This window comes from Galleria mellonella, unplaced genomic scaffold (genome assembly GCF_026898425.1).
Source record: "Galleria mellonella isolate WM207_F2 unplaced genomic scaffold, CSIRO_AGI_GalMel_v1 utg173, whole genome shotgun sequence".
Classification (NCBI taxonomy): domain Eukaryota; kingdom Metazoa; phylum Arthropoda; class Insecta; order Lepidoptera; family Pyralidae; genus Galleria; species Galleria mellonella.
The window spans coordinates 439,027-453,642 of NW_026442016.1; the positions used below are offsets into that span (position 1 = coordinate 439,027).

Here is a 14,616-nt window from a genome sequence, read left to right on the forward strand (position 1 = left end):
TCAAATTAATTTAACACACTTATATTATCTGTGCCTAACTTATTTGCTACTCAGTGTTATCCCAACACGTTATGTTCTGTACCTTTTTATTTGCTTAAAAATAATATAAAATAAAATATTTAAAATGTAATACATAAATTTTAAATATAACTTACGTACCTGTACTCTATTTTCAATGTCGCGGCTTGATAAATTAATGTTTCCGCTGCCACTATTGTTTTGTTCGACACGATGTGCACGCAACACATTACTCCTAGTACCACAGACATAGATGATTATAGATGTCGCATATACTTCAATATCATTACAAATCACAGTATTATAATCAGAACAGTTGGCCAATGAATATATTCGCGCAGAGGGAGAGTGGAGAGCTAACGAGAAGACGAGTTGGAGATCACGATCTGCTACCATAAAGAAAACGTAGCTGCAGTTTTCTTAAATAATATAGTGCCGTTGGCCGTAGATATTTTTGGTCTTTAGCTCTTCATCAAACTCGAGAAAGATCTTACACAAAAATGCGACTCCTTCCTGACTGATTATGATTCCTTGACGATGACTCGGACCTAGGTTTTACTTCGACCTCCATCATAAGACTGGCTGTCTAAATACTCAGGATTTGTACAGTACACAATATAGCGTAAATATGAATGTAAGGAAGATCATAGTCTCCGTATACGAGAATACCGATAAATATGATACGAAACGCAAAATAAAGTTGCGAGTTTATATAAAAAAAACGTAAATACCTAGATTCAAAAAGATAAAATATTGAAGATAATTGAACAAGCCATTTTTTATTTTGTAATAAAAAATTTTCGAAACAAAGTAAAGTACTGTTACATTACTGTTTCTTGCCAAGCGTAGAAACTTTTGCATGTAGAGACTCCGAACCGAAATAAAGCCTAAATTCTGAGCCGGCCTTTATAACTTACTTACTTAAAAAATAAGTACGCAAAATACCATATATATTTGCTACATCTATTTCCATCAATGTCTGTGCCTAGTACCTACTTATTAAATATAAACGCTGCACTCTTTATTTTCCCTATATAAAAGTACTCTGAGCATTGGAGACGATTCTTTGGCCCTGTGTTACAGGAATCCGCAGGAGCAAGATACGAATTACCAGGCCTATCACCTTGCCTACGAAGTCAAAAAGCTCATGTAATTCCAACAAAATTATATATCAGCTAGATCATTTTATTATAACTGGTAGTATTGTACCTAAGCAGGCTGGAATTACACAATCAAATATATTTTATCACATAAAATGTTTTTCAATTATTAATAATTTAGTAATTAATTAAGTACATATAAATAAATAAAGACCTGATTTAATTTAATAAACCTATTTTTCTATACTAAAATCATCTAAGATTTTACTTTCAACGTTCATGTTATACATGTTATCAATACGGTATAATCGGGACTTAATAATATAACGATTAATATAACGATTAATTAAAACATTAACAGCAAACTACATTCAATGTTATACTTGCGGTTGGCATTATGCGTTAAGTTCCTGAGCCTAACAGTCTAGTGTAAAAATAGACTTGTCTCTGACATTTTTCTTCTAATGTCCATGGATAGAATTATCTATTTATTTTTTTTATAAAATATCATTACAATTTAAACAATTAACATAAATAAAAGTAATTAATAGTTATATGGTCTTTAAAATAACACCTACCATACATAGAGCGACTTATCGCTTCGATCGATCATAATGATTCGATTAGATACCAATATTGATTCATATTTGTAGTTACGTTAAATCGTTCGCATGAGGTTTCAGAATGTTGGTACTCACAGTTGTCCGTTATTTTTAAATTATTGTCACCAGAACATTAACTACCCACAAATAATACCGTTTTTATATGAACTGTAGAGGTCTGTCATTAAATTATTCTTATAATATCTCTACTAATTGTTATATACTATAAATATTATAAATATGAAAGTTTGGATGGATGGATGAATGCATATTTGTTACTCAAAATTTTAAAAACTACTTAACGGATTCGAATGAAATTTGGTACGCGAGTAGGTTATATCCTAACTTATATTAAATGAAATAGACCCCACTTGCGTTTTCAGTATACATACACTGGTGGGGCACCAGTGGTAAAGGAGGTCAGTTGACCCATCGCAACGATTTCAACAATTATAAATCATGATGATTTCTAGGGAAAACCACGTGGTTATTGTGGTGGTATGTGGTGGTGATTGAGTGTATTGCAACAATTTCTTTCCCGCCACTCTCAACGGTTGACAGCACTATACCGGTCACTCATAATCACATCTATTGTGTCAAAAACAGCGAATGATATAAATATATTTACATACTCATACATAAATAGCAACTATTATATTAATCGTGATTTATAGGGCCCGATATATTATATTGATAATATTAATTAACAATTTTGTAAAATCTATAACTATAATTGTAAATACAATTCCTATTATTTATTATAATATAATAAATAATGTATTTTTCACATTACAGACATTTGCTCAGTGATTTGTGATGAAAAGAAAATAAGTTCTAAATTTAGTTTCAATATTAGCTATAAATTATAATATCAAATATAATACAAATTCATGATAATATATTTGACAACTTAATTCCGGCCTTTTAAGCAAAATAAAACTGTTTCATTTTATCCTCGTATAAAGTAGTTAGTAGTGCTTGCTTCGGATTTATCGTATGTCCTTGTTTATCTACCGAATTTACGTTTAATACAACAGTAGGTTATCTATTTTTTTTTTTCTTACGTATTGTAATATTTTAGTTTTGCACAATGATACAGCACGGCACTATTGTTCTATGTAGGTATTGTAGAGACAGCATGATTTCACATTTTTTGTCTCGTTTTTATCAATATCACGTTTTACTACATACTCGTACATACGTACTTACTCAAAAGTATAAGAAACAATTCATTGGGCATCTCAATTTGTTTTATTCCGGTATGTCATAATCATAAGCTGCATTAATACAGTCTTTTCATATAACTATATATATCCGCTGCTTTATTAAATGGTTCCCTAGTGTCGTCGACTATATGGGATTCTGTGTACTTTTTTGCGTACACTTCCTTTTTCTTCTTTATATATTGGTCAACTATAAGGAGACTCCCCACGTTCCTTCGTCCTATACACGATCTCTACTCTACGATATTTCCTTACCAACCTACGCATACAATTTGAATTGACAGAATTTTAAAACTTTACCAACCACTTTTACCCTTAAATTGAAATATTAAGTGCTATCCTAGATATATGTCTTTTGTTCTTTGTTACAATTTTTGTTCCAATATGGCGTATCCTTAGGTAATAATAGGATCCTGAAGAGATTTATTAAACACACTTTTTTCATCGATAAATAGGTGTCAAACATGTATGTGATAAATTATATTATCCATTCGATATAATTACAGAAATAAAACAAATTGAGTTGCCACTAAGCCCATCAATGCATCTTAATTTAATTGGTTGTAAATTGGTCAGGATTTTATATTTAAAAAAAGTAATCTTAAATCGATATTTAGTTACTATTGTATATCAAGACATTAAATCATAAATGTTCCTTATTTCTACAGTAGTTTTAGTATTATTTTCTAATATTTAGTAAAATATACAAATTCATTCATTTTATAATACTTTACATAATATATAAATAAATGGATGGTCATTATAATTGCACGAATTTTCTTAAAAACATAATATTCCTACCTATATTTAGATTACTCTTAAATACATACTTCTACGTGACTTTATTATGGGTAGATTTTTTTTAGAATAGTCTCTTATTAATTACACTATTATTAAATCCATTACATTAATTTCATTTACATGTATCTCGTAATAGGATTGCATAAAAAATCAAAATAAAAACATTTTATAAAATATAAAACTCACTGTACACAAACGCACACAGATATACTAATCTCTAATTTGGACTGTTTTAGTAATATAGTCCAGTGACGAGTAATTTAGTAGCTAAATAGATCTCAACAAAATTTCAGCTGATTTCAATCGAGTAACAGTTTTTCGTTTCATTACTCGTCTAAATTATTAAGGCAGTTCGAAGTAGTGACGTCCAACGTGGCATTACAAGAATATTATTTCAATACGATTATTTGGGTTCCTTAGGCCAACAAGCAGGAGTAGCGGTGGTAACCAAAACAGCAACGGTGTAAGTTTGCCAGCCGGCCTGGCGGATGACCAGTCGAAAGACTTCGACTTTGAAAAGACTGAAATGAAGTACGACTCCACTGGAATGTTCCACTGGAGTCCCGCCAGGAACCTGGAGGATTGTATATTGGTACGTATTTTTCCATAATTTAATCTTATTACAGGGACACCTTATACAAGCTCGTCTGCGTGGTTTCTTCTATCTTATGCATGTTCTTCCGTTGCCAAGCAGGTTGATTGAATATTGTTTGAAGAGTGAGATATGGCGGAAATAATTACTCATTACTCTGACTTCATCGTTACAATTGGCAAAATGCGAGTGGTACTTCTTATGCTATAGACATACGTGAGAGTAGTTTGATTTCTGCTATCATCGTTATTCTAAAAAAAACCTTAGTAGATTTGGTGTCTTTGAAAAAAAATATCACATAACATCTAAGAAACCTTATAACATTTCCACAATGGATGCATTGCCACAGTACCTAATAATTTAATTCCCATATCTTCGCTATAATCTGGAGTACAAGATAACAGAATTACATGCGAGACTGAGAAGCAAATGCCCCCAGTATATATTCCTTTAGGATTTAACAAAAGAAAGAATGGAATCACCGCTCTTTCTGTTTAACAGGACAGAAACCAAGCGGCCATGACGGTGCTCAACGGACACGTAGTAGTGTGCCTGTTCGCTGACCCGGATTCCCCCCTCATCGGTCTCCGTAACCTGGTGATGCCGCTAAGAGCGTCCAATTTTCACTACCACGAACTCAAACACGTGGTGATCGTCGGCAGCGTAGAGTACATTAGAAGAGAATGGAAGATGCTTCAAAACTTACCGAAGATATCTGTACTGAATGTGAGTAGTAGTATTTCATATAACGACTGAATTATGACTTTTTGTTCATAAAAGTTATTTAATTTATAAAAACTTATCAGTGAGTATGTACCACAATATTTGTTATAAATTGTATTTATTTATTTATTTATAGGAAAACCAAGGCTACAATACAGCAAATAGATACAGTTTTAGGATAACAAAATAAGCCACTAATAGGTTTTTACAAGTAGCAACAATATAGATATAAGGCGCTGTACACAAAGATACAAAAATAAGAGTTAACAAAAAAAAATAAACAAACAAGAGGAATAAAAACATAAAGAAAAAATAATAATGATAATTAAAATACAAATTAAAGATTAAATGTAAATATTTGACCAAAATATGGCCTTTTTATCCATACAATAGTAATTCAAACTGATTATGTATAAAAGAAATTTATCCAAGGGAATTGTTTGTTAAGCCGTTCTTGTCACAAAAAATCACTCATGTCACAAAAAAAATATCTTTGAAAGTTTTCATTTCAACAATATGTTTTGTTCATATGTTATATCTTACGTGATATCTTATCAAATTCGAAATCGATTAAAATGTTTTTTTTTTTTGCAATCGGCAGAGTTTACTTCTTTCTTTCTTTCTTTATTGTACACAAAAGGTTATTGAAATAGAAGAAAGCACACAATAGAGCACAAAGCGAGCTTATCTCTAAAATAGATTTCTTCCAGCAAACCTAATATGAAACTGACAGTTTATTAGTAGTTACAGTCATACATGTGTACCAATCGACTTAAATACTTCCGTACCATAGTTTCTTACTAATTTTATCTCACGTAGGTGTGTAATCGTTTTTGGCATAATTTTACGTTAGTTCGTGTGCGAGTGTCTTCTTTTCAAATTCGAAATTCCAAAACTCCACAGCTTGAAGAGCAACTATGAAATTTTCTCGTGTAGATATATAAATATAATATAATAGTGTTTTAGGTCATGTTTCCATTCTTTAAGCCATCACTAGCAACAAGCGCTGTTTCAAGACTCTTGTCTTCAATTTTGAGCTATTTTGAAAGTCCTTACTATAAATCTTTTCGCACAGGGTTCACCGCTAAGCCGGGCCGACTTGCGTGCAGTTAATGTCAACCTATGTGACATGTGCTGCATCCTGTCAGCGAAGGTGCCATCGAATGATGACCCGACGTTGGCTGACAAGGAAGCTATCTTGGCTTCGTTGAACATCAAAGCCATGACGTTCGACGACACCATAGGAGTGTTGAGTGCGGGAGTCGGCACCAACGGGAGCAGCACCACGCAACCGCCCAGCGGCACTGCACCTGCGCCCGTGCTGTTGCAGCGGAGAGGATCGGTTTACGGTGCCAATGTGCCTATGATTACTGGTATGTACTACTCTTGTTGGTTATAGCTATAGATAAAGAAAAACTTCGAAATCCATGCAGCCCTTTTGCTCATGACAAAGTAACAACAAACAGACATCAATTACGTCATTGTATTTCAATTGAAATCTCGAATAGATACTTCTAACCTTTTTATTCTTCTTAGCTTTTTTAGACTACTGAATAAAAAGAATCTCCTGTTATTTTTTAACTTTTGTAACAATATCTCTGCCTTAGATGTTTTGTGTTTCTGATTCCAACCAGTTGTATTTTTATGGCTGTGTTACGTTTTAAAAAATGGAATTAAAATTACCGAATCAGGACGACTGGTACAATACACAGTAGTTGCCACGGGCGTTACAATGTTTTCTCTAATATCCGTAATGTTTTATATCTATAAACAACGGTTACCACTTTCTATGTAAAAGAATCATGAACTCGATTCCCATTTCTGTTTGTATAAAAGAAATCTTATTAAGATAAAAACTGTCAATATCTCTTAGGTTGGTTCAAACGATACACGTTAACGAAATTTCATAAAAATCGGTTGCACGGTTTCGGAGATTAGCGTGGGCGAATTTTGTGATGCAGGATTTTAATTGAAAATTGTGTGGTCACACAGAGCTGGTGAACGACAGCAACGTACAGTTCCTGGACCAGGACGACGACGATGATCCCGACACCGAGCTGTACCTCACGCAGCCGTTCGCCTGCGGCACCGCCTTCGCGGTCAGCGTGCTCGACTCTCTCATGTCTACCGTGAGTGGCATAATAATACCACTTTATAAGGGACAACCAGTAAACCAAAGCCTTTGGCATATTCTGAATAATTATTCAAAAATTCAGGACGCATTGTTCTATTTAGATTTGTCCGCATTTAGTATGACACAAATAATTATATGTGATTCGGAATTAACAACAAAAAGTCCATCTAATAAGGAGGTTAAGTCACATAACATTCTGAAAGTAGATAACTCTTTCTTTCAATGTAAGTCTAATCCAAGCTCTTATTTAAAATTTAATTTTTAAAATATTAATACAACATAATTTGGTCTACTATATTTGGGCCTTCTAAATCCCGGCTAAATATCTTTACTCACAAAGTGAAGCAAATGAATGAGAACCTAAGGTATCTTCTATAGTTAGAAGTTTATTTCTCTTCTCAAGAGAAGAAAAGTAAAATTACTAGAAAATTTTTTAAAAGAGATTATAACTGTCAATTGATCAATTATAAAGACATTCTAAGATAGAAAGTTTCTTTCCAATAGTGGACTGAAATGATAGCGATGTTAAAAGTGGTTCTTATGTTGGTGCAGACCTACTTCAATCAGAATGCCTTAACGCTGATCCGTTCGCTGATCACGGGCGGCGCTACTCCTGAGCTGGAGTTGATCCTAGCCGAGGGAGCCGGACTCCGAGGGGGATACTCGACGCCAGAGAGTTTAGCTAACAGGTAAGATCAGTTTTGTTACTCTTTATATTTATCTATGTAAAACCAACAAAAAAAATGGACGACCTTAGTGATACAGCAGTTTTGGTACACTGTCTTACCATCCGAAAAGTTCGACTTCCGTATGTACAAACAATGGTATTTATGAGTAAATCTGTTTGTATTGATCTTAGTTTTTTTCTGTGTGTAATACATACCTATGTATATACGAATAAAATATATCTAAATATGTGCATAAATTTTCTTCCTTTCCCGTGGGTAACATAATGATCGAGGGATAGGCTTTAGCGTCCCTCTGAAAACATCACCAAAAGTCTAGCTGCGGATACCAACCCACCAGCCAAGCAAGGCAGCTGCTGATGAAACTTTCCCTTACGAGAGAATTTAGCAGTAGAAAGTCAACGGCTGATGTGATGATCAGTTATCTTGTACCCATAGTACCAGCATGAGCAAAAACATCTTAGTTTGAAAGTAGACGTCGCTGTGGAACATATCAAAGTGATGGTTAAATTAATACCAATGAGAATACTATGATATTCATTCCCAGCATTTAAAAATATATTAAAGTTTTAGTGCGATAGAAATGAACGGTAGAATTATACGAATACAGTTTATAAAGAAAATACGCATATATTTATTCATTCAACACATTTGTGGCTACCTACAAACTACAAAAACTAAATAATAAATATCAAATGATTCTTTATTATTATCAGAGATCAATATATATTTAAACTTAATATTAAAGAAAGAAAGGTTTTATTTATAATAATAAAAAATAAATTTTACAATAATTAATAAATATTAAAGATTTAAAGAATATAAAGTTTACCTTATCAACAAGTAATATGAGCTATATTTTACTTAAAAAAAAATGTGCAAAGCCGTGGTGAGTCGCTAGTCTACTATATATTGTGTGATCTTTTCAGAGACCGGTGTAGAGTTGGCCAGATATCCCTCTACGACGGTCCGCTCGCGCAATTCGGGGAGGCCGGCAAGTACGGTGACCTGTTCGTGGCAGCGCTTCGCTCCTACGGGATGCTCTGTATAGGCCTCTACAGGTTCCGGGACACGTCGTCCTCATGCGATGCGAGCAGCAAGCGATATGTGATCACGAACCCACCTGATGACTTCAGTTTACTGCCCACTGATCAGGTATACTCATCATCGTGACTTTTCCCATTTTTGTTAAAGCATTGTGCAAGATGCAGGTGGCGTGGGACTGTTTCTTATGGCTGTCTATGGGGTAAGTTTATGATCAGTAGAGGACAGATAATGGCTGATATGATGATGATTGTGACAGTTTATAGGTTGCAGGACCCAATCAAAACAGGGGAGTTAGGGGGAAGCCGAACAAATGGCTGCACTAGCAAAAATGGGGGAAAGGAATCGTTAGTAATGGGGTTTAACAGGCCCATTGCTAGCAATATACCCAATTGGGTCGATCTCCACGTGGTTCCCCCTGAAAACCATCGTGGCTAATTATTGTTGAATTCGTCACGATGGACTAACTGACCTGCTTCATCCTCATCTGTCATATCTTACTGGTGCACCGCCAGTGTATATCGATAGTGCGAGCGGGGCTACCATTCCATTATCATCTATATATAAAAAAAAACTAACAAAAATGGGGCACACTAACAAAAACTAACAAAAAAAAACTAACAAAAACTTAACAAGGATGAGAAATAGCCCCCTATTACTAGCAAAATTCTTAGATAAAAAACTGCAGGCAATTTAGAATCCTAAATACATATTAGTAAAGTGTATAATATCAGAATTATCTTATAAAATTTACGTCCTTCAATGTCGTTAAAATTTCTAAATTCTGACATAAAATCATAATATCTCGACGGTAACACGTGAAATGAAGACTGCTGAAGGTAGCGTGCCCAGTTAGCACTTTAGGAATACGTAAATAGTTCTGTAGTAAATTAAAGGTAGTCTGTTCTGTGACAGCCAAATGCTGTCTTTAAGCGGCGATTAGATATTGTCACACCCAGTAGTAACTACATATAATCCCTGCCTTTGTCTTTTATAATAAAATAATATATTCCTCGCAGGTGTTCGTCCTAATGCAATTCGACCCGGGCGTAGAGTACCGATCGAACCGACGCGCGGGCTCGGCGACGGGCAGCGGCGGCAAGGACGACGCCTCCTGACTATTGCTGTGCAGCGCCCTCACAGACGGACCCTACTCCTACATCTAGGCGGGGGCCGTCCGCGGCCGCAACTAGCGACCCAGGGACGCTCCGGCCCTGGACTAGTTGCGCCCGCGCACACACAACACTCCGACAATCCAACCCTGACCGACTCGGCGGACCCCTCCTAGTGTTTTCTTTCTTTACATATCCCACAGTTTTCACACGACGGACACAGCACCGCAACTCACAAACTCTGATGCACTTAGAAGACACGTGGTCGACCTCTTTTTTTTGTGGTTTCAATTGGGCAACGAATTGACTGCAATTGGAGCAGATTTCAAAACAGGTTGGCGACATATCAATGTTACTCGTACAACCTAACCAACCAGGATTAGCCCGAATTCGTTCACGTTTAATTGTCCATGCAGTATTTTAGTCGCCCGATTTTTTTTTTTATTTAAATACAAATTGCACCATTCCGGCCTCATATAAAACCTGTGTACCGACTACAAGTATGAAAATATATGCAGAGTGATACAATCCATAATTTGTATTCGTCGATCATTGATCATATTTAATAAATGTTAGGCGAGCTTTCGGTGTTTCAGAGTTTTAGTGGTGAAATTTGTTTAGTAGGACGAATAATATCGCGTCGTTTACATATAGCGGGCAGTGCATAGTAGAACTACTACAAGTTTGGATTGCTTCGCTCTGTGTTACATAAGGCACACTGCACATTTCTTTTCGAGAGAGTAGGTAAGGTATTAACCGGTATGTTACCACTCAAACGAGTGTAGGACATCTTATAAATGGTGATGGTGAATATTTTTAATTTAAAGGAGATCAAATGCTCAATATTAATGGAACCTTTTAAACTTTTAATTGCATGACAGAAGTAGATATGTTCGTGGGACAATTTTTATGATATTGCATATTACTATATATTGATGTATATAGCTTTTCTCTTTATTTAGAATATCCATTCCTTATTCAGTAGTTTTTCTCGCATCACGTATTTAAGGCGCTATATTTACGAAGCTAAAATATAAATATTTTAAGCATTTAAAAATTTCATCGACTGATTGATTGTTAAGCACTTCACACGTCGATTATGTTTTTATGTTGTTATTGACTCACTTTAAATATAGCTAAGATTTTTTTTTTAATTTTATTTTATCGTTTTGTTGAATTCGTACTGAATTCACAAATTCTAGTTATAAGGGCTCGCATATTTTTTTTTTTTTTTTACAACAAATCTTTATGGTAGCGACCTGCGTACACCATTATTTCCATTGTTCATAGACTCATCTTTTTACACATTATGTATACATTTATTATAGTTAGTTATTAGTTGACCATTTTCGTGTTAATCTGTGCAACGTGTACCTGCAACTTACTGTCACATCTACACGAAAATGCAACTGTACTTTTAGACTTTTAGTTGAACTATTCACATTTTAGTGTCATATTTTGTTTATTTTTTTAATAAAACTATTAAGCTTTGTTTTTATTTCTTTTCTTTTTTTTTTTTTGTTACTTTGTTTATTACAACATTTCCCTAACGTTGGGTGGGGGATTGTCAAAGTGGACGTGGTATAAGGCGCTGCACATAAAAATGATTCTTATGAACTGAAACAAATTATACGAAAACAAATAATGAAAATTTGCCATTGTGTGAATGTATGTTCTATGAAGGTATTATTGTGTGGGACGCTATGTGCAAAGTGTAATTTTGCTGTACATGTGTGATATTATTTTCGAGACGTCGTTGTTATAAAATAGGGCTTTTGAAGCCTACGATGTATTTAGTGTTAACTCCGGGTGCTTTGACGAATGTGGATTCTTCATAGTTTACTATGTTAATTGTATTAGATAAGAACACTTTTAATCGACTGCATGGCATATTGGAGCATGACACGATCAAAATGCGTAGCGTGCAGTTGGTTAGAGGTACTTTTTAGAATTTACTAGATATATAGTAATATTCGCCTCACATTAGAACGATCATCATGCAAGACATCTGAACAACGTAACGCAATAAATATTACAAGATGTTTGATGAAAATACAATTAGTGTATATATATATATATATATATATATATATATATATATATATATATATATATTTATATATATATATATTTAGGTAAATACAAAATACCCCGCAGCTCTAAATATCGATCGCACGCATAATAGCACCAAATTAATTTAATTATATCTAATAATTAAAGGAATACCTCAATTTTACTGATATTGTGTAGGAAAGTTTAATGATGTATAAAGAATAATTTATCAAACATCCTGTATATAAGTAATCCTTTATCACGTCATAATAGTATCATTTTCATCCTTCAAATAGAATAGGCAAAACCGGCCTTAATTGCTACTACCTAGGTTAATGTGGATGTATTCAAAATAAATCAAAATTATATGGTCTAAAAATAGCATATCGGTCCAAAACAGAAATACGGAACCCTAGTTTGTAATGGAATTGAACGCAAACATACTGCCATAATATTTTTGTAACATACACCCCCCCATCTCAGGCCATGTATTACCGAGTACAAAATTCTTTACAGCCCAAAAATTATGGGGCGAATTGTGTGGCGAGTACTGAATGAACAACAGAGAAACGAATTGTCCCCCAACTGTAAATGGTGGTCTCCACACTTAACTGCAATTGCGTGGAAAATAAGTAGACACTTCAACGTTTCAACAAATTATGTAAATTGTTATATATTATATTAGACATCTGACATTACATTGTTAAATATAAGAGCCATTTAATCATTTTGTATTATACCTATATACTTGTTTTTATTATTAATATATTTACATATTATTATTATTACACTAATATATTGATGTATGTATTGTTGAATGAACATATTACATTTTTCAAATTAATAAGTAAATGCAGTTATGTATGGAGCGTGATTTAAATATTTATTCAAAAAGTTCTAATGTTATTATAAACATACATAGCAAATCACTACGCCGAATGTATCGAATATAAAAATTTCGAGAAGGTTGTGCACGATAGATTATTTATGTAATTATAAATCGAAAGTAATCGGTCTGTCCAAAGTAAATTATTTAAAAAAAAATCTATTTAAAATTAATTAAAAAGTTTACTTGGCTTATTTGGCCAAGCATTTTGACTTGGCTTCGTCAAATGTTTGCCAAGCTTACGGCAAGTAATAGGGAACTGACCACCTCAGACCCCGAATATAATCGTTTAGTTCTAATTGGAGCTTGGTATTTTGGTAAGTAGTGTACCACTGCATGCATGCCACTGGAGCCCTAGACGCCAAACTAGGTAGGTACCTAATATTTAGAGTACCGTAACAAATGAGTAAGTATCCCTGTAGAACTCAAACTACATTCAAGCGTCCCGCTGTAGGTACAAAACATAAATGGGTGGCCCACTTTATTATAATACAATTGAAATGGTATAGACTAGTTCTTATCATGATGGAAAGTAGATAAGAAATCGTTGATGAAAAAATTACGAACACATTTTGTTGTGACTGTACCTACAGTGAACCACTTGTATGCAGCTTCAATTCTGTAGGGATACCACTCAAGTTGTACCACAGTGTGTTACATCCAACTCAATTTTTTAAAATTTTAGCTAGAATGTTGTAAATAGTCAAATGTAATTTTGTATGTTACATAGGAATTTTTCAAAGTACGTCTCCTTTGCATTAAAAATAGAAGGCTGCGGCTATACATTAAAAAAAAATTATATTCAAATACTATCGTGTGTAGTTTGTTGTGAATTAGGCTTCTATGTCACTGTATGCTAGTTAGGTATAGAAGTCGGACATTTCATTGTAAAAATGTAAAATACACGCTATTAATTTGGATTAAATATGAATGTTAAATAAGATTAATATTAAAATGACGATTTTTCCTTTAATATTTTTATACAGCATTACAAAATATTTATCGCAATTAAAAGTTTATAGAGGTGGGTCAGTGTGCAATTTAAAATAGTTTTTAAATTTGTATAATCGCCTTAACGAGAGAGAATATAGCCGAGTCCTTCTGAGTGTGTTTGCTAGAAGTCTAATGTTATTATTTAGTGCAACGTGTATGTACCTATTGTATGCATGTCATGTCGCACGACTTATCTTGTTGCTAGGTGATAACCATTTTAGCTCTCTTAAACGAATATAGTGCCGTAACTGTCGCGTAGGCGTCGAACATTGTACTATGTTACGGTGGAATTTTTTCACTCGAGTATATTCATAAATTATTACGATATGAACACGGATTCAAGAGAAAAGAAAAAGAACATATTGATAACCCTCGAAAAAATTAACAGCCTTTCATCAAAATAAAATCACCCGAATTAAGCCAAGACACCAAATTAAAAAATAAAACTAAATTAAACTTGATCCATCTGTTAAGGAGACACAATAACACAGACAAAAACAACCTTTTACATCGAGGATTAAAATAACATTGTGTCAGTACTAAATTCTAGATATTTGTAACAACCTATATTAAATCTTGAATCCGTTTTTTATAAAATTTAGGTGTTCTTAATTTACTTAAGGCAAAGGAAGCGAGCACTACCACTCACA

At 33.8% G+C, this 14,616-nt stretch overlaps 1 protein-coding gene across 3 annotated transcripts in view; it reads left to right on the forward strand.

Moving 5' to 3' along the window:
- Nucleotides 1-11,533, forward strand: part of LOC113515687 (calcium-activated potassium channel slowpoke) — an 86,710-nt gene extending 75,177 nt beyond the window's left edge. For all 3 annotated transcript variants that reach the window (XM_052893446.1, XM_052893445.1, XM_052893444.1), the window contains exons 20-27: nucleotides 1,102-1,167; nucleotides 4,165-4,336; nucleotides 4,838-5,062; nucleotides 6,135-6,432; nucleotides 7,052-7,188; nucleotides 7,746-7,882; nucleotides 8,809-9,034; nucleotides 9,943-11,533. In XM_052893446.1, the coding sequence (XP_052749406.1) occupies nucleotides 1,102-1,167; nucleotides 4,165-4,336; nucleotides 4,838-5,062; nucleotides 6,135-6,432; nucleotides 7,052-7,188; nucleotides 7,746-7,882; nucleotides 8,809-9,034; nucleotides 9,943-10,041 (1,360 nt within the window). In that variant the 3' untranslated portion in view covers nucleotides 10,042-11,533. The remainder of the gene's footprint in view (nucleotides 1-1,101; nucleotides 1,168-4,164; nucleotides 4,337-4,837; nucleotides 5,063-6,134; nucleotides 6,433-7,051; nucleotides 7,189-7,745; nucleotides 7,883-8,808; nucleotides 9,035-9,942) is intronic.
- The last annotated feature ends 3,083 nt before the right edge of the window (nucleotides 11,534-14,616 follow it).